General features: G+C 45.1%; 1 protein-coding gene across 1 annotated transcript; it reads right to left on the bottom strand.

The window, feature by feature from the left end:
* Window positions 1–401: 401 nt before the first annotated feature.
* On the bottom strand, window positions 402–20002 carry LOC139417894 (serine/arginine-rich splicing factor 1B-like). The gene is made up of 4 exons (XM_071166870.1): window positions 19615–20002; window positions 7064–7260; window positions 6429–6601; window positions 402–2918 (listed from the first exon to the last, which is right to left on the bottom strand). Exons 1-4 carry the CDS (start codon window positions 19824–19826, stop codon window positions 2733–2735), a joined length of 768 nt encoding a protein of 255 aa, XP_071022971.1. The 5' UTR covers window positions 19827–20002; the 3' UTR covers window positions 402–2732.
* Window positions 20003–21263: the final 1261 nt, after the last annotated feature.

A 21263-nucleotide genomic window follows, 5' to 3' on the forward strand; every position in this document is an offset into this window, starting at 1 on the left:
GGCTGGCAGGGAGGCAAACAAATCAAATGTTATTTGTCACATGCACCGAATACAACAGGTGTAAACCTTACAGTGAAATACTTACTTAGATGCATACATATTCAGAGGGACTGATACAGATTTCTAGATATGGTTTGTCTGTCTGAAGATACTTCTCTATCATTCTACAGGTCTATAATACAACACGTGGCTACTGGATGGATGGTACAGATGTATTGTCTCTGCAGAACAAACCAGCATCAGATTCCTTAACACAGACTATAAACCATAACCCCACACTAACAGTAGTGATCTATATGTCTGTTATAACTTTGAACGATGTCCTGTGATATGTTGTACATATGTGAAGTGTTGTTTGTCCTGTGTATGTTGCTGAAACAGGGAAACAGAGACACTGTTGCTACTGTAGAAGGCAGACTTTATTGAAAGAGCTGAAACATTAAAAGTGACCAACTGGAGAAACAATCCCATAATCCTCATAACTTACTGAGGAAACCTTAAAAAACATGACCCTCCCTCAATCCCCCCCACATTGATCCCTTCTCCCAGACCCTCCCTCAACCCCCTCCACCACATCGATCCCTCCTCCCATACCACCCCCACCCCCCCGGCCACCTCGATCCCTCCTCCCAGACTCCTCTAGTTACCGCTCTCCTTACGCGCGCGCCTCCATCCTGAGACTCCTGGTTTTGCTCCCAGCTTTGAGCTCCTCTTTTAAACCCAAAAAACTACTGGATCCCAGACGGGTGCTGGAGGTTCCACATGGGAAAAAAATACTAAAAACTGAATTTAGTGTGTTTTAGAGCCAATTGAGTAAGGTCTAGTTTATAGGTTCCAGTGGACTGGGGCCGGGGTCCCGATCCGGGTTTCCTTTCTCTCCATCATTAATCCTAATCCTGAATCCTGCTCTGATCCTGATGGTCTGATTGGCTCCGGGATGGGGAGACAGAGAGCCCTCCTCCAATCACAGCCCTCCTTGAGACAGATCCCAAAACCAACAGAGAGGGAAGGAGTAACAGGTTAGAATCACTCCGCCTGATACAGCAAACGCCACACTATAAACAGACTGTCAGCTATGAAAAAAGACTTGCCTGAATTTAAAAACAAGTTATCTGACTCTGAACCAAGACTAGAGAAAATACAACCAACCAATCAGTGATGCCATTGCAGACACACTATTTTATAGTAAATATTTAGTATATTAAAAAAAATAAAAAAATAAATGATACAAATAACTGTCACCAGTGTGGATGAAAAGGAGGCATGCTATGCTCTGACAAGCAAGTGTATAGAAAACCAGTGGAAGGAGAGGAAATAAGGAGGGAGAGGTGGGGACCCAAGGAAGGAGAGGAGAGAGGAGGGGACCCAAGGAAGGAGAGGAGAGAGAGGGGGGGGGGACCCAAGGAAGGAGAGGAGAGAAAGGGGGGACCCAAGGAAGGAGAGGAGAGAAAGGGGGGGACCCAAGGAAGGAGGAGAGAGGGGGGGGACCCAAGGAAGGAGGAAAGGGGGGGACCCAAGGAAGGAGGAGAGAGATGGGGGGACCCAAGGAAGGAGGAGAGAGATGGGGGGACCCAAGGAAGGAGGAGAGAGATGGGGGGACCCAAGGAAGGAGAGAGAGGGGGGGACCCAAGGAAGGAGATAGAGGGGGGGACCCAAGGAAGGAGAGAGAGGGGGAGGACCCAAGGAAGGAGATGAGAGAGGGGGGGACCCACAGAAGGAGATGAGAGGGGGGGGGGCCCAAGGAAGGAGATGAGAGAGGGGGGGACCCACAGAAGGAGATGAGAGGGGGGGGGGCCCACAGAAGGAGAGGAGAGAGGGACCCAAGGAAGGAGAGGGGGGGGGCAAGGAAGGAGAGGAGAGAGAGGAGGGGACCCAAGGAAGGAGAGGAGAGAGAGGAGGGGACCCAAGGAAGGAGAGGAGGGGACCCAAGGAAGGAGAGGAGAGAGAGGAGGGGACCCAAGGAAGGAAAGGAGAGAGAGAGAAGGAAGGAGAGGGAAGGGCGAAACCTAAACTTGTGTATTGAGTTTACAGTAAAGTACAGGCTGCCGTTTTAAAACATTCATTAACAGTTATAACTGGATCATAAAAATAAACAGGTCGGAAAGCTATTTGGGTGAAAGACTGTCGTCATAGCATTGACTGGTTATTTGACTCCTCATCCTCCTGTTAATGCTAATATAAACTGTTTCCTGTTTCCGAGCCAATTCAGACTCTGTTCCTGTGTCCCAAAAGCCTATCAGAACACAATCAAACCATCCCTCCATCAACACAAAAGAAAAAACCTCCCTCTTTCCCGTTTCCACCCCATCCCTCCATACAGCATGACACCTTCCCTTCCCCCCCAGCAGCCATAACACCAAGACAAAGAGAGTGGGGAGCGGGAGAGAGAGAAGAGATAGGAGGGGGACAAGGAGATGGGAGTGCAGGACTGTAAAGAGACGGATGGAGGAGGGGGGGCAGATACAAAAGAGAACAATGATCATGAATAAAACAAAAATATAATAACATCTGTGGCAAACTAGACCAAAAACAAGGGGATGAAAGAACAGAGGGAGGGGAAGAAGAACAAGAAGAGGAAGGCGAGGCAAGAGGAACAGCAGAACGGTAGAATGATGTAACGCATTAGAAGATCCACCGGAGGGCGTCTGTCTTGAGTCTCCTGGTCTGATGATCTCACATCCCTCTCCCTGGGCTGGGGTCTGCTGGGCTGGGGTTCCTGGAGGTGTGTGTATCTAGGTGCGGGAGCGGGAGCGTGAGTGTCGTGGCGAGTAGCGTGGAGAGGCCCGGCTGCGTCGCGGCGGTGAGAAGCTGCGTGAGCGGCTGTTGCTACGCCCGTTGCTACGGCTACGAGAGCGGGAGCGTCCGTAACTGGGGCTGCGAGGTCCATCCACCTTCACACGCACGTAGGCAGTCTCTCCCTACACACACACACACAAGTTCTAGTTTTGAAAATGTGTTTTAGGACTGATGCCCAACTGAGCTACTCAATGCATCCTCAATGAGCGCTGATGAACATTTTATACAGTGGCTTGGAAATACAATAACATTTCACAACAAGGCAAATAATTATACTGAACAAAAATACAACCGCAACATGTAAAGTGTTGGTCCCATGTTTCATGAGCTGAAATAAAAGATCCCAGAAATGTTCCATAGGCACAAAAAGATTATTTCTCACAAATCTGTTTACATCCCTGTTAGTGAGCTAGTGTGGCATATCAAGAAGCTGATTAAACTGCATGATCATTACACAGGTGCACCTTGTGCTGGGGGACAATAAAAGGCCACTGTAAAATGTGCAGTTTTGTCACAACACAACACATCACAGATGTGGAGCGTACAAATTGGCATGCTGACTACAGGAATGTCAACCAGAGCTGTTGCCAGAGAATTTTTGTTCATTTCTCCAACGTCGTTTTAGAGAATTTGGCAGTACGTCCAACCGGCCTCACAACCACACCAGCCCTTTCATGTCCAGCTTCTTCACCTGTGGGATCGTCAGACCAGCCACAAGGACAGCTGATGAAACTGAGGAGTATTTGGTCTGTAATAAAGCCCTTTTGTGGGTTGAAAAACCCACTGATAAACAGGGCCTGCCTCCCCAGTGGGTGGGCCTACGCCCTCCCCAGCCCACCCATGGCTACGCTCTTGCCCAGTCATGTGAAATCCATAGATTAAGGCCTAATTTATTTATTTAAATTGACTGATTTCCTGATATGAACTGTAACTCAGTAAAATTGTTGAAACTGTATCGTTTATATATTTTTGTTTAGAAAAAAGTATGAACATCTTTTGTCATAATTTTGATGTGGCCAGATTGACTTGAGATGGAGAATAACATTAGCTAGCTAGCTCAGATTTTGGGGGAAAACACTGGATTTTAGATAGCTAATGTTAACATTGCTAGCTATTTTTGACTAACTTTGCTAGCTATTGACAATATTGCCATCTGCCTAAAGTAAATGTGACGACATGATAACAATTGTTTTCACTATATATTTTACCTCTTGGGGATGTCATTCGAAAACATAATGTTAACTTTCACTGCTATGCGGATGACACACAGCTGTACATTTCAATGAAACATGGTGAAGCCCCAAAATTGCCCTCGCTAGAAGCATGTGTTTCAGACATAAGGAAGTGGATGGCTGCAAACTTTCTACTTTTAAACTCGGACAAAACAGAGATGCTTGTTCTAGGTCCCAAGAAACAAAGATCTTCTGTTGAATCTGAGAATTAATCTTAATGGTTGTACAGTCGTCTCAAATAAAACTGTGAAGGACCTCGGCGTTACTCTGGACCCTGATCTCTCTTTTGAAGAACATATCAAGACCATTTCAAGGACAGCTTTTTTCCATCTACGTAACATTGCAAAAATCAAAAACTTTCTGTCCAAAAATGCAGAAAAATTAATCCATGCTTTTGTCACTTCTAGGTTAGACTACTGCAATGCTCTACTTTCCGGCTACCCGGATAAAGCACTAAATAAACTTCAGTTAGTGCTAAATACGGCTGCTAGAATCCTGACTAGAACCAAAAAATGTGATAATATTACTCCAGTGCTAGCCTCCCTACACTGGCTTCCTGTCAAAGCAAGGGCTGATTTCAAGGTTTTACTGCTAACCTACAAAGCATTACATGGGCTTGCTCCTACCTATCTCTCTGATTTGGTCCTGGGGTACATACCTACACGTCACAAGACGCAGGCCTCCTAATTGTCCCTAGAATTTCTAAGCAAACAGCTGGAGGCAGGGCTTTCTCCTATAGAGCTCAATTTTTATGGAATGGTCTGCCTACCCATGTCAGAGACGCAAACTCGGTCTCAACCTTTAAGTCTTTACTGAAGACTCATCTCTTCAGTGGGTCATATGATTGAGTGTAGTCTGGCCCAGGAGTGGGAAGGTGAACGGAAAGGCTCTGGAGCAACGAACCGCCCTTGCTGTCTCTGCCTGGCCGGTTCCCCTCTTTCCACTGGGATTCTCTGCCTCTAACCCTATTACAGGGGCTGAGTCACTGGCTTATTGGGGCTCTCTCATACCGTCCCTGGGAGGGGTGCGTCACCTGAGTGGGTTGAGTCACTGATGTGATCATCCTGTCTGGGTTGGCGCCCCCCCTTAGGTTGTTTTGTGGCAGAGATCTTTGTGGGCTATACTCAGCCTTGTCTCAGGATGGTAAGTTGGTGGTTGAAGATATCCCTCTAGTGGTGTGGGGGCTGTGCTTTGGCAAAGTGGGTGGGGTTATATCCTTCCTGTTTGGCCCTGTCCGGGGGTGTCCTCGGATGGGGCCACAGTGTCTCCTGACCCCTCCTGTCTCAGCCTCCAGTATTTATGCTGCAGTAGTTTATGTGTCGGGGGGCTAGGGTCAGTTTGTTATATCTGGAGTACTTCTCCTGTCCTATTCGGTGTCCTGTGTGAATTTAAGTGTGCTCTCTCTAATTCTCTCTTTCTTTCTCGGAGGACCTGAGCCCTAGGACCATGCCTCAGGAATACCTGACATGATGACTCCTTGCTGTCCCCAGTCCACCTGGCCGTGCTGCTGCTCCAGTTTCAACTGTTCTGCCTTATTATTATTCGACCATGCTGGTCATTTATGAACATTTGAACATCTTGGCCATGTTCTGTTATAATCTCCACCCGGCACAGCCAGAAGAGGACTGGCCACCCCACATAGCCTGGTTCCTCTCTAGGTTTCTTCCTAGGTTTTGGCCTTTCTAGGGAGTTTTTCCTAGCCACCGTGCTTCTACACCTGCATTGCTTGCTGTTTGGGGTTTTAGGCTGGGTTTCTGTACAGCACTTTGAGATATCAGCTGATGTACGAAGGGCTATATAAATAAATCTGATTTGATTTGAACAACGGCAAAGTTTCCTACTAAATATTTGCCTACTTAGAGAATGCCAAGTGTGCAAAGCTGTCATCAAGGCAAAGGGCGGCTATTTGAAGAATCTCAAATACATCAAATATATTTAGTTTTAACACTTTTTTTGGTTACTACATGATTCCATGTTCATAGTTGTTCATGTTCATGTTTCATAGTTCTGATGTCTTCACTATTATTCTACAATAATAGAAAATAGTCCAAATAAAAGAAATCCCTGGAATGAGTAGGTGTGTCCAAACTTCTGACATGTACAGTATGTCACGGCAGGTGTAAATATATGTCATGACAGTGTTATGATCATATTATAAACAGGTTATGACAAGCTGTTAACCGTTATGACATATGACATGGTTATAACAGTGTTATGATGCTGGGTGTCAAGTAAAGTGTTACCCAAATGTAATATAGGTTTGTGTTTCTTGCAGTCAATTTACAGACTACAAATGATTTGTAATTTGTTGATGATTCCTGACTTGGATGCCTTCTGGGACACAGACCCAGTCTTATTCCTTGGATTCCAGACCAACCCGACCTCTAACCCTTGACCTACCTCGTGGGAGCGGAACTTGGTGTTGTCCAGCTTGCGGACAGCGTAGGTCATGTCCTCCTTGCGTACGAACTCCACCACGCCGGTACCGTCCCGGAACACGTCAGCGTAACATACATCACCTGCCTCGCGCATGTGGTCCTTTAGGTCCTGCCAGCTACCACTAGAGGGGAGACCTGGAGAGGGAGAAGGAGGTGGTAGAGGGGCAACACAGTAAAGACAGGAGGAGACCTGGAGAGGAGGACAGCACAGTAAAGACAGGAGGAGACCTGGAGAGGAGGACAGCACAGTAAAGACAGGAGGAGACCTGGAGAGGAGGGAGGAGGAGGTGGTAGAGGGGCAACACAGTAAAGAGAGGAGGAGACCTGGAGAGGGAGTAGATGGTGGTAGAGGGGCAACACAGTAAAGACAGGAGGAGACCTGGAGAGGGAGGAGGAGGTGGTAGAGGGGCAACACAGTAAAGACAGGAGACCTGGAGAGGAGGGAGGAGGACAGCACAGTAAAGACAGGACGAGTCCTGGAAAGGAGGGAGGAAGACAGCACAGTAAAGGCGGGGTCCTGCCAGCTACCGCTAGGGGAGAGACCACCATGCAGACAGTCGAACCAGACACAAACACAGAGCTAAGCCACACACTGACCGGAGACGATGACCCGGTACTCAGAGCGTCGTGATGGAGGTCCATATCTTCCTCTGGGTCCTCCACCGTCACCCCCGCCCCTTCCACCGCCCATCCCCCCTCTCCCCCCGCCACGACCACTACGGGGGAACTCCACCCGGAGACGGTAACCATCGTAGTCATAACCATCACGACCGTGCACCGCATCATCAGCATCCCTGGGACACACACACAAATAGATAGACACACACAGACACAGTTAGGTTGAGATTGTTCCAGTTAGCTACTTCCCTCTGCCTGCCCCGTAAGCTCCTCTGAACAGGACATTCCACAGGTGTTGAATATAGCCTTGGCTGAGCAGCAGTGTTCTTCTGCTTTACTCTGTGGACCAGTTACCACCAGTCTCTCTGTGGACCGGACCAGTAGGTGACCAGTTTACCACCCGTCTCTCTGTGGACCGGACCAGTAGGTGACCAGTTTACCACCCGTCTCTCTGTGGACCGGACCAGTAGGTGGTGGGCCAATGCCCAAAAACATGAAGTTGATCGAGCCCCGTCGAGGGAGGAGCAGATTTTTTGTACATGACAGTAAAACATTCTTATGATGACTATACAATTTGTTGGCACCTTCAATCTCTGCCAGTGATTTCAACTGTTGAAACATGTTTTGGTATGATTATGTGTCTCATTTCAAGTAACTAGCTGCAGGTTTAAAGAAACATCAAATCAAATCATTTGCATGGAAACCCAAATAAAAGCATGTACAGAGCATTCGGAAAGTATTCAGACCCCTTACCCTTTTCCACAGTTACGTTACAGCCGTATTCTAAAATTGATCAAATACATTTTCCTCATCATACTACACACCATACACCCCATAATGACATCACCACACCCCATAATGACATCAACATACCCCATAAACAGGTTTTTAGAAATGTTTGCAAACTAATAAAACCTGCAAAACAGAAACACCTTATTTAGATAAGTATTCAGACCCTTTTCTATGAGACTTGAAATTGAGCTCAGGTGCATCCTGTTTCCATTGGTTATCCTTGAGATGTTTCTGCAACTTGGAGTCCACCTATGGTAAATTCAATTGATTGGACATGATTTGGAAAAGCACACACCCGTCTATAAAAGGGCCCAGAGTTGACAGTTTAAATTTGCAAAAATCTAATAACCTGTTTTTCACTTTGTCATTATGGGGTAGTGTGTGTAGATTGATGAAAATGTTTTATTTGATCAATTTTAGAATAAGGCTGTAACGCAACAAAATGTGGTAAAGGAGAAATCTGGACCCCTACAAATCAGCCAGTCTAGACAGTCTGGACCCTCTCTTTCTAAAATTATCTGCCGAAATTGTTGCAAGCCCTATTACTAGCCTGTTCAACCTCTCTTTCGTATCGTCTGAGATTCCCAAAGATTGGAAAGCTGCCGCGGTCATCCCCCTCTTCGAATGGGGAGACACTAGACCCAAACTGCTACAGACCTATATCTATTCTACCCTGCATCTCTAAGGTCTTCGAAAGCCAAGTTAACAAACAGATTACTGACCATTTTGAATCACATCGTACCTTCTCCGCTATGCAATCTGGTTTTCGAGCTGGTCATGGGTGCACCTCAGCGACGCTCAAGGTCCTTAACAATATCATAACCGAATACTGTGTCGCTGTATTCATCGACCTGGCCAAGGCTTTCGACTGTCAAATCACCACATTCTTATTGATTGCCTCGCCTGGTTCACCAACTACTTCTCTGATAGAGCTGTGTGTCAAATCTGAGGGCCTGTTGTCCGGACCTCTGGCAGTCTCTATGGGGGTGCCACAGGGTTCAATTCTCGGGCCGACTCTCTTCTCTGTATATATCAATGATGTCGCTCTTGCTGCTGGTGATTCTCTGATCCACATCTACGCAGGCGACACCATTCTGTATACTTCTGGCCCCTCCTTGGACACTGTGTTAACTAACCTCCAGACGAGCTTCAATGTCATACAATGTCATACTTCCATGGCCTCCAACTGCTCTTAAACGCAAATAAAACTAAATGCATGCTATTCAATCGATCATTGCCTGCACCTGCTCGCCCATCCAGCATCACTACTCTGAAATAGCCTCCAACACTCTACTCAGCAAACTGGATGAAGTCTATCACAGTGCCAATCGTTTTGCCACTAAAGCCCCAAACACTACTCACCACTGCGACCTATACGCTCTCATTGGCTGGCCCTCGCTTCATACTCGTCGCCAAACCCACTGGCTACAGGTTATCTACAAGTCTCTGCTAGGTAAAGCTCCGCCCTATCTCAGCTCGCTGGTCACCATAGCAGTACCCACTCGTAGCACGCGCTCCAGCAGGTATATCTCACTGGTCACCCCCAAAGCCAATTCCTCCTTTGGTTGCCTTTCCTTCCAGTTCTCTGCTGCCACTGACTGGAACGAACTGCAAAAATCACTGAAGCTGGAGATTCCCATCTCCCTCACTAACTTTAAAAACCAGCTATCAGAGCAGCTCAGATCACTGCACCTGTTCATAGCCTATCTATCTACCTCACCCCCATACTGTATTTATTTATTTTTGCACCACAGTATCTCTACTTGCACATCCATCTTCTGCACATCTACCATTCCAGTGTTTAATTGCCATATTGTAATTACTTCGCCACCATGGCCTATTTATTGCCTTAACTCCCTTATTTGACCTAATTTGCACTCTTTTTTTCTATTGTATTATTGACTGTATGTTTTGTTTATTCCATGTGTAACTCTGTGTTGTTGTTTGTGTCGAACTGCTATGCTTTATCTTGGCCAGGTGGCAGTTACAAATGAGAACTTGTTCTCAACTAGCCTACCTGGTTAAATAAAAGTTTGGAAAAAAGAAAAAAAAGAAGTGGTCTGAAAACTTTCCGAATGCGCTGTTTTTGAGTGGTTTAAATATTAACTTTCCTACTAACCTTCGAAGGTTGACAGTACCAAAATCTTGCCAATCCATTCATTACTAGGTTCCATACTTACTAGGTTTATTCCACTGACTTAGACATGTTTTCCATACTGTACATTTCATGCACACACAGTACCAGTCAAAAGCAAGGACACACCAACTCCACACCTGTTAAACAAATCAAAATATATTTTATATTTCAGAGAAAAAGTCTGCTGCTCTGCAGGATGTTGCCAGGATGAGGCCAACAAAGCTGCCCGGGAGACCATCCGTTTTCGGGACACCTTCACCTCCTACTTCTCCAAGGAGGGTGCTGTTCCCTGGCAACAACTTGTGCCATAGACAACACTATGTACAACGAAAGGCTCTTTAAACTAACATTGATTCTGTAACCATTACCCTCAGCAAACATTCTATGGGTGTGGAACCTGACGGCCGCTTTTTTGACAATGGTCACGCTTTTCATGGATGGGAGTAAGTTTTTTAAACGTTTTTTTTAAAAGCTTGTCCTCATCCAGATGGGCCTGGGTGGGTGGTGGTGACGGTGGACCATCTGATGCCTTCCTTGCTACTACAAGCTCTTCTCAAAAAGAGTCATTGGTTTCTCTACAGAGGCTTGTGGCTCAGCACTGGGAGGGAGCACTGAGTTGCTTGTGGTTGACCACTTCCATCACTATCGTCTCTGATGCTGAGGCTTCTCCTCCGTCTCTCCCGCATTTTCTCTTTGCCAATCCTCCTCCTGCAGCTGCTACTTCTCTTCCTGACGTTCCTACTGCTGCTACTTCTCCTCCTCTTCCTGACGCTCCTCCTCCTCCTCCTTTTCCTCCTGCAGTTGGTACTTCTCTTCCTGCCGGTCCTACTGCTGCTACTTCTCCTCCTCTTCCTGGCGCTCCTCCTCCTCCTCGCGCCGCTCCTCCTCCTCTTCCTGGCGCTGCTGCTGCTCCTCCTCCTCTTGCTGCCGCTCCTCCTCTTGCTGCCGCTGCTGCCCCTCCTCCTCCTCTTCCTGCTGCCCCTCTTCCTGCCGCCGCTTCTCCTCCTCTTCCTGCCGCCGCTTCTCCTCCTCTTCCTGCTTCTCCTCCTCCTCCTGCTGCTCCTCCTCCTCCTGCTGCCGCTGCTGCTCCTCCTCCTGCCGCTGCTGCTCCTCCTCCTGCCGCTGCTCCTCCTCCTCCTGCCGCTGCTCCTCCTCTTCCTGCCGCTGCTCCTCCTCTTCCTGCCGCTGCTCCTCTTCCTGCCGCTGCTACTTCTCTCCCTGTCCTTCTCCTGGAGCTCCATGGCTGTCAGTTGCTCCCCTTACCCCTTCAGCCATGATGGAAGTGGTGTGGCGGGACTCAAGAAAGGGGTTGAGTAAACTCATGACAGCCATGAAGCGCCATGACCGGTGTTGCACTGCTCCTGCCCCACTCCTCAACTCCTTCTCCTCGTTTCTTTCCTTGACAAGTGTCCCTGAGGTTCTTCCACTTTCTCCTGCAAAATTCCTCTAATGAAAACTGGTGAAAAACACAATTCATTAAATGTCGCTATAACATTATCAAATTGTATTTACTGTATATTTTACCAGGTGTATTATATGATCTAAATTAATCTTATTATGGTAATAGATTGATCATATGTTCTCACAGAAGAATGAAATGTAAAGGTGATATCTGAAACTCAATGGCATGTAACACAGAGATAGACTACATGATCAGTGAATATATTATATAGACTACAATGTGGGGAACTCATGCTTGGTAACAACTACATGTAGTTAGTTATATACGACTTGCATCCTTGGCACCATAAAGTTACATTATATTCTACTCAATCCATAGGCTTCATTGACGCCATTCAGAGTGTCTTAAAGTAAATAAAATCGGCTATGCTAGCTGAAGTTTATAGCTAGTTAGCTTGCCAGCCATCTAGCTAGACAGCTAGCTAATATTGACATTATATTTAATATTGACATAAACATTATGATATTTTATGAAACCCACCAGGGACACCAATGACTTCTGCCACATTCCTCCACACTGCATTCCATTTGTCTCTACAGATAAAAAGGGTGCCACCAGAGTTCTGGGAACCCCATCACAGCAATAATCCATTTCTCATCCATTGCTCTTGTTAAAGCTAGCGATGGACACACATTGAAATAACGTAATGTTGATTGATGAAACTAAACTTTATATTTTTAACAGAACGGAATACATTCTAGCAGGACTCCTACGCCAACCACTGTGGTTGGTTATCGCCCAGCGTTAAAGCTACCAAGCTAGCTGGCTAATGTTAGCTAATCAGCTAGCTTTTTAAAATAGCGACGTACATGGGCCCGGATCTGTGGAGCCGCGGGTCCCCTATGTAATTTGAATACCGCCCCACCATGCCCAAGTATTAATTGTTGACGCGGGTCAATCACGTCTACGATTTGACCAGAAAGTATTTATTTAACCTAGGCTATATGATAAATGATCCCACTGATGGTTTCACCAACAAAATGTTTTTTCTGTCACTACATAAGTCAGCATGATATTTTAGTGTATTGATGACAATAAATCAAATTAATTTGCTAAATAAATCATAATATTCAATAGTTTCAATACCATGTTAAGATAATGAAATGCATTCTGGAATTCATTGTGCAAATACTCTCCAAAGTGTTATTGTTTCTGTCATCGTTTTAAGCAACAGTTGAGCTAGCTATCAAGAGACAACGGCCGGGAAAAAAAAATAGAGAAAGTCAAGAATAGAAAATTACTGATGTAAAAATCTGCAATGTATCAACATAAAAGTGGCACCCAAAAGAGGAAGGCCAAAAATGAGAAAGCAAAAGTGGTATCAATATTAGTGAATAAGCAATGTAGCGGACCAGAAGAGGAGGTACAGTGCCTTGCAAAAGTATTCGGCCCCCTTGAACTTTGCGACCTTTTGCCACATTTCAGGCTTCAAACATAAAGATATAAAACTGTATTTTTTTGTGAAGAATCAACAACAAGTGGGACACAATCATGAAGTGGAACGACATTTATCGGATATTTCAAACTTTTTTAACAAATCAAAAACTGAAAAATTGGGCGTGCAACATTATTCAGCCCCCTTAAGTTAATACTTTGTAGCGCCACCTTTTGCTGCGATTACAGCTGTAAGTCGCTTGGGGTATGTCTCTATCAGTTTTGCACATCGAGAGACTGAATTTTTTTCCATTCCTCCTTGCAAAACAGCTTGAGCTCAGTGAGGTTGGATGGAGAGCATTTGTGAACAGCAGTTTTCAGTTCTTTCCACAGATTCTCGATTGGATTCAGGTCTGGACTTTGACTTGGCCATTCTAACACCTGGATATGTTTATTTTTGAACCATTCCATTGTAGATTTTGCTTTATGTTTTGGATCATTGTCTTGTTGGAAGACAAATCTCCGTCCCAGTCTCAGGTCTTTTGCAGACTCCATCAGGTTTTCTTCCAGAATGGTCCTGTATTTGGCTCCATCCATCTTCCCATCAATTTTAACCATCTTCCCTGTCCCTGCTGAAGAAAAGCAGGCCCAAACCATGATGCTGCCACCACCATGTTTGACAGTGGGGATGGTGTGTTCAGCTGTGTTGCTTTTACGCCAAACATAACATTTTGCATTGTTGCCAAAAAGTTCAATTTTGGTTTCATCTGACCAGAGCACCTTCTTCCACATGTTTGGTGTGTCTCCCAGGTGGCTTGTGGCAAACTTTAAACGACACTTTTTATGGATATCTTTAAGAAATGGCTTTCTTCTTGCCACTCTTCCATAAAGGCCAGATTTGTGCAATATACGACTGATTGTTGTCCTATGGACAGAGTCTCCCACCTCAGCTGTAGATCTCTGCAGTTCATCCAGAGTGATCATGGGCCTCTTGGCTGCATCTCTGATCAGTCTTCTCCTTGTATGAGCTGAAAGTTTAGAGGGACGGCCAGGTCTTGGTAGATTTGCAGTGGTCTGATACTCCTTCCATTTCAATATTATCGCTTGCACAGTGCTCCTTGGGATGTTTAAAGCTTGGGAAATCTTTTTGTATCCAAATCCGGCTTTAAACTTCTTCACAACAGTATCTCGGACCTGCCTGGTGTTCCTTGTTCTTCATGATGCTCTCTGCGCTTTTAACGGACCTCTGAGACTATCACAGTGCAGGTGCATTTATACGGAGACGTGATTACACACAGGTGGATTGTATTTATCATCATTAGTCATTTAGGTCAACATTGGATCATTCAGAGATCCTCACTGAACTTCTGGAGAGAGTTTGCTGCACTGAAAGTAAAGGGGCTGAATAATTTTGCACGCCCAATTTTTCAGTTTTTGAACTGTTAAAAAAGTTTGAAATATCCAATAAATGTCGTTCCACTTCATGATTGTGTCCCACTTGTTGTTGATTCTTCACAAAAAAATACAGTTTTATATCTTTATGTTTGAAGCCTGAAATGTGGCAAAAGGTCGTAAAGTTCAAGGGGGCCGAATACTTTCGCAAGGCACTGTAGGTTTATCAGCACAAGCAATGTAGCAGGACCAGAAGAGGATGTAGGTTTATCATCGCCAGCAGCAGCTTTTAGCGGGTCAATTGAGCCAAGGCCAAGCTGTTCCATCGTGCCAGAAGAAGCAACTTTGACAGAGGAGGATACAGGTTGTCAGGTATTGGCGGATACGACCCTGAGCACAAGTCAGGCCAGACATCCCCGGGCCGGGTGGGGAGGAAGAGGAGCAGGGAGAGGATAGAATCGTGACGGCTGAAGAAACAGGTGGAAGTGGGACCGACGGCCTTTTTACCTATCCAACTGACAGGGGGCATTATGCAACAAATGTGGATGCAGAAGTTAAACGGCACGTCATTGCATTAGGCTCGTGTAAGCCTACTGGCCCATTCCCATGACGAAAGGCTGGAATCTAATTACCACGTACATGGCTGTTATTCAGACAAGCTTGATTGCGCGTATTGTGATCCTTACTGGCTGTTTGGAGATCGGAGTGATCCTTTCTTCTCTGATGAGTGGGTGAATGGGGTGAGAGATTGGCGCCAGTTCTGAAATAACTTTTAGAATGACCCGCAGGATCCGTTAGTCCTCAAATCCAAAATGAGCTGATTTATATCTTAGCCGAGCGAGTGAAGTGTGACATTCAGGGAGATGCAGGAAGCCCCATTTTGTTCTATTATTATGGACACCAGACGTATCCAAAGTAGACCAGTTCAGCCGAGTTTATCGCTATGTGAGAGTGATAAGGGATGCAAATAATGTCGCCACAGATCTGACCATCACAGAGTCGTTTCGGGGATTTCTGGAGACTGCTGACACATCAACAGCTGAGCTTCAACATAAAATCCTGGGCAGCATAGAGGATAGCTGGATATTTCTAAATGTCCTGGGCAGCATAGAGGATAGCAGGCTGGATATTTCTAAATGTCCTGGGCAGCATAGAGGATAGCAGGCTGGATATTTCTAAATGTCCTGGGCAGCATAGAGGATAGCTGGATATTTCTAAATGTCCTGGGCAGCATAGAGGATAACGGGCTGGATATTTCTAAATGACCTGGGCAGGGGTATGATGGAGCGGCTAACATGAGCAGGGTCTAGTCGGGTGTGCAGGCCAGAATGTCTGAAAAAAGAGCCGCTTGCTGTTTATGTGCATTGCGCAGCGCACAATCTTAACCTGGCAAAGATCCTTGACGACAAATGGGGAGCTCAGAAAGCATTTGAAGAGACTCTGAGAAGGCGAGGCATCATTTTGATGAGATATGGAAGGACGGGCGACTGTTTAATAGTCAACGTCTTTAATGCAAACCTTGACATCCTTATCCACCAGCTGTCAAACAGATTTAAAAGTCTGCAGGCAACATTGAGTCTGTTTGACTCCATCCATCCCACTACCCTGGCCAACGCAGATGATGATGCGCTCTACGAGACCGCCAGCCGGCTGGCTGAACATTACAACAAAGATACAGTGGTTTACGAAAGTATTCACCCCCCTTGGCATTTTTCCTATATTGTTGCCTTACAACCTGGAATTAAAAAAGATTTTTGGGGGGTTTGTATCATTTGATTTACACAACATGCCTAGCACTTTGAAGACGCTAAATATTTTTTTTAATTGTGAAACAAACAAGAAATAAGACAAAAAAACAGAACTTGAGCGTGCATAACTTTTCACCCCCTTAAAGTCAATACTTGGTAGATCCACCTTTTGCAGAAATTACAGCTGCAAGTCTCTTGGGGTATGTCTCTATAAGCTTGGCACATCTTACCACTGGAATTTTTGCCCATTCTTCAAGGCAAAACTGCTCCAGCTCCTTCAAGTTGGATGGGTTCCACTTGTGTACAGCAATCTTTAAGTCATACCACAGATTCTCAATTGGATTGAGACACGACTAGGCCATTCCAAGACATAAATGTTTCCCTTAAACCACTCAAGTGTTAATTTAGCAGTACCCTTAGGGTCCTTGTCCTGCTGGATGGTGAACCTCCACCCCAGTCTCAAATCTCTGAAAGACTGAAACAGGTTTCCTTCAAGAATTTACCTGTATTTAGCGCCATCCATCATTCCTTCAATTCTGACCAGTTTCCCAGTCCCTGCTGGTGAAAAATATCCCCACACCATGCTGCTGCCACCACGCTTCACTGTGGGGATGGTGTTCTCGTGTGATGAGAGGTGTTGGGTTTGCGTCAGACATAGCATTTTCCTTGATGGCCAAAAAGCTCAATTTTAGTCTCATCTGACCAGAGTACCTTCTTCCACATCTTTGGGGAGTCTCCCATATGCCATTTGGCAAACACCAAACGTGTTTGCTTATTTTTTTCTTGACACTCTTCTGTAAAGCCCAGCACTGTGGAGTGTACGGCTTAAAGTGGTCCTATGGACATACTCCAATCTAAACTGTGGAGCTTTGCAGCTCCTTCCGGGTTATCTTTGGTCTCTTTGTTGCCTCTCTGATTAATGCCCTCCTTGCCTGGTCCGTGAGTTTTGGTGGGCGGCCCTCTCTTGACAGGTTTGTTGTGGTGCCATATTCTTTCCATTTTTTAACGATGGATTCATGATGCTCGTGAGATGTTCAACGTTCCTGATATGTTTTTATAACCCAACCCTGATCTATACTTCTCCACAACTTTGCCCCTGACGTGTTTGGAGAGCTCCTTTGTCTTCATAGTGCCGCCGCTTGCTTCGTGGTGTTGCAGACTCTGGGGCCTTTCAGAACAGGTGTATATATACTGAGATCATGTGACACTTAAATAAAGTCCACCTGTGTGCAATCAAATTAATTATGTGACTTCTGAGGGTAATTGGTTACACAAGATCTTATTTAGGGGGCTTCATAGAAAAGGGGGTGAATACATATGCACACACCACTTTTCCAGTTATTATTTTTTTAAACAAGTAATTTTTTTCATTTCCCTTGACCAATTTGGACTATTTTGTGTATGTCCATTACATGAAATCCAAATAAAAACCAATTTAAATTAAAGATTGTAATGCAACAAAATAGGAAAAACGACAAGGGGGGTGAATACCAATGACTGGAACGAATCGCAAAAATCTCTGAAGCTGGAGTCTTATATCTCCCTCTCTAACCTTAAGCATCAGCTGTCTGAGCAGCTTACTGATCACTGTACCTGTACACAGACAATCTGTAAATAGCACACCCAACTACTTCATCCCCATATTATTACTTACCCTCTTGCACCTCAGTATCCCTACTTGCACATCATCATCTGCACATCTGTCACTCCAGTATTAATGATAAATTGTAATTATTTTGCCTCTATGGCCTATTTATTGCCTTACCTCCCTACTCTTCTACATTTGCACACACTGAACACAGATTTTTTTTATATTTGTATTTTCTATTGTGTTATTGACTGTACATTTTTTTATGTGCAACTCTGTGTTCTTGTCGCACTGCTTTGCTTTATCTTAGCCAGGTCGCAGTTGTAAATGAGAACTCGTTCTCAACTGGCCTACCTGGTTAAATGAAGAAAAAAAAATTAAATAATTTTGCAAGGCACTGTATATCAGCAAGCTTCCCTGGCAAATTACTCTATTTCAGGGCCTGTTTTAAGAAGGAAATAGCAAAGCACACTACAGTGAAAGACCTGGCCAATTACTCTCTTTCAGGGCCTGTTTTAAGAAGGAAATAGCAAAGCACACTACAGTGAAAGACCTGGCCAAGATGCTCATTGTGGATTACAATTCAGTCACGGCTACATTTGGGGAAGTGGTTACAGCGATGCTCCTTTTTACGACTGCCTGTAAATGGGAGCCAGTGCCGAGCACTCCTTTCCCAAACTGAAGATAATTAAATCATACCTGAGGAGCAGCATGGGACAGGAGAGACTGAGTGGTTTGGCCATTCTGTCCATTGAAAACATCAGGACCATGGAGAGCGGAAGGCCCGTTGAATACCAATCAAATGAGTGATTAAGCTTTTATTTTTACAGGACATGCTACCCAGACAGCCTATATGAATCAAGCTTTATTGAGATGAATTTACATTTCTTGTCAATCTACGACTATGCTGGATCTGTCTTTGGAAACCATGTTCTGGTGCAGAGCTGCTGAGCCATTTCATTGTCATCATAGCCAATACATTTAACTAGGCTTTAAGAATAATACTAAGCACATACACATCATATACTGTTTAAAGGCATGCTGCCATCTAAGCAATCTGTTTGAATGCTCCACTTCATTGATTTGCTGGTGGTTTTGCTACAGGCCCTCTGCAGGAGGTACTTCGTTTGAAATACCGGTATGTCAGTTTTGCCTCCATGCATAACATCAGGGAACATGTACTGGGTCATTAGCTGGGTTTCTGTCAAGAGATTGATCTTTATATTTATGTTTTATAATATAGGCTATTGCCTATTATTTGCAGATAAAATAGGGTGGTTTTTTACCGCTTTGTGCTTTCCGTGGTGCTGATGGATTTACACGAGTTAATTTCTGACCACGTGCTGCACAGCCTTACCAACCAAATTATTTAAATTTTATGGGAAATATGGGTGGTGATTGTAATGATAAAGCTACACTACTGGGTCCCATGCTGCCAAATTCGTCAAGGGAACCACTCAATGTGATTGGTCATCGCCCAGCGTTATCTGCTGGCGATTTGAATAAAGGGTCAAAGTTGAACTTGTTTCACCGCCTCCCAAAGGTCCACGGCCCCTCTGCTATTGAACATTAATCGGATGGTTCCCCGCGCATTGCCAGTTAACCTCAGTCTCTAACACAACACGAGGTAGCTATATTGCTAAAGCACCAAAATCTTTCTGGGGCTGTTCTAGTTTCGTCCCGTAACATGGGATTCTACTAGGACATTTGGCCGATACCAGCAGACTAAACTCAACGATTTACCATCATTGAGTTTAATCGGATATAGTAGTGTGATCATTTTCTGTCAGCCCAGTGTCCCAACAGACAATATGTTTAATGCATGGGCTGATACAGAACCCCTTGTTATGGGAGGAAGCTAACTAGGGCCGTTTACTTTTACATATTAAGTCATTTAGCGACCCACATAATGAACTAACCTTCCACAATGAACTAACCTTCCCGATTACTGGCCCAACACTGTTAACGGCTAGGCAACCTGCCGCCGAGCTGTTAGAGTTGTAAAAGCGGCTAACGCTAGCATCGTTAACTAGCTACCTGGGGTCCTCGAATTCCACGAAAGCGAACGGCGGTCCTCCTCTCCGGTTCTTCAAGTCGATATCCCGGATCGCTCCGTACTTGTAGAACACGTCCTCCACGTCTTTAGTGCGAATATCAGGCGGCAGGTTACCCACGTAGATCCGACAGTCGTTGTTTCCCGCTGGGCCACGAACCACGCTCCCGCCGCCCGACATATTATCCCCCGACATCCGAAGATCACTACTTACCTAGCTAGCTAACTGAAAAAAAGCCGTGTAACTGTATATAACAAATGGCTGTATAAATATCAAGCTATCTATTATCTAAATCAATCGTGAACGGCGCACACAGAGTTAGCAAGCTAATTTAGAAATATTCCCGCAACTCTCGCTGACTTCTCAAAATGGCGCCGAGATCTCGCGTGTCTTTGGAACCTGCGCGGACTGACAAGACTCCTTTCTGTGTTTGCAAACATTGCCGCAGGAGGGCGATGCGCCCAAGTTGGCTGCTTCTTCTTTGGAGTTTATGGTGGACTGCACACAAAACGGTCTATTGTCGCAATCAACTGGACGGTTTGAAACCCTGTTTTTTTATCCATACGTAAGTGATACTAACTTCATCCGCCCTAATACAATTTTACATTGCCAAAACAAACAAAACTCCCACAGGCTCTAGGAGCTGAGAGGATGGGACTGCTTTTGCCAATATTCCATGTAACTCCTTTGCTGTGAAATCTTTCAGCGCACGGAACCGCTCAGCAGTAATCACTAGGATTTCTATCTTCCTGGACCTTCTGTCCACCTTGGCAGTGTCATTAATTACCACAGCTATAAATGCCACAACGTCCACCTTCTTAACCTTTAAAATGTCAGGATCCTGCTGGTGAAAGGCAACCCCTGCATCCTGCAGTGTAGGCCTATCAACTACCGCGGACTCGACTCCTCTGGTGCACCATTCAAATCCTCAACCCTTTTCACAGCTGCTGCATATGAAATGCTCTGTACAACCCTTACTTTGGCCACCTCATTCTCTTTTGGAGGAAATTGGGTGTCCGAACAAGGGGGAATTCTTATAGAACGGCAGCAAAAATAAAGCCTCTATTTGCATGTTGCTTATGAGTGCGTTTTACACTTTATATTAAGTCCTGCTTAATATGTTTGTGTCATCGCAAATCAACTGCATCATACTTAAAAACACTAGTAAAATGTCTCTTTGGCTAACTTTTGCTACACCATATACAGTATGAATGAGCGTTAGCATTCTAGCAAACAACTGCTGCATCCAAAATAGTTATTTTGCAACGACCACAACCGAATATAATCTTAGCTACTGTTCAAGCAATAATCATTTACTAAGATGCGGCCTCTGCAGAAGTCAGAGTCAGAGCAAATATACTTTTTTTTGTAGAGCTGTTGTGAAGGAAGTGAGTTTGTGTTTATACAGGACCTCCCGCCCTCACCTGTTAACTAATCACGTCAATGATTGTTACGAAATTTGATGCGAACGGTAATGTGGTGCGGAGCTCAATTTGGCCACCGGAGGCTCCGCAATTGCTTCATACAATCTATATTGCGCCTCCGACCACACTTTCGGATCAAGAATAAATTAGTGAAGCGTCTTTCCAAACATAAATACATTAAAAACAATCCAAACCCTGTTATTACAGT

The sequence above is a fragment of the Oncorhynchus clarkii genome, chromosome 10 (assembly GCF_045791955.1).
Source record: "Oncorhynchus clarkii lewisi isolate Uvic-CL-2024 chromosome 10, UVic_Ocla_1.0, whole genome shotgun sequence".
In the NCBI taxonomy this organism is placed as follows: Eukaryota; Metazoa; Chordata; class Actinopteri; order Salmoniformes; family Salmonidae; genus Oncorhynchus; species Oncorhynchus clarkii.

Bases quoted from the DNA above. Each gene is read 5' to 3' on its own strand.
- LOC139417894 (XM_071166870.1), bottom strand. From the start codon at position 19,826: ATGTCGGGGGATAATATGTCGGGCGGCGGGAGCGTGGTTCGTGGCCCA. The intron at 7,261-19,614 runs GTAGCTAGTTAA...TGTGTGTCCCAG, and splicing joins GTGGAATTCGAGGACCCCAG to GGATGCTGATGATGCGGTGC. The intron at 6,602-7,063 runs GTCAGTGTGTGG...CTCCCTCTCCAG, and splicing joins GTACCGGGTCATCGTCTCCG to GTCTCCCCTCTAGTGGTAGC.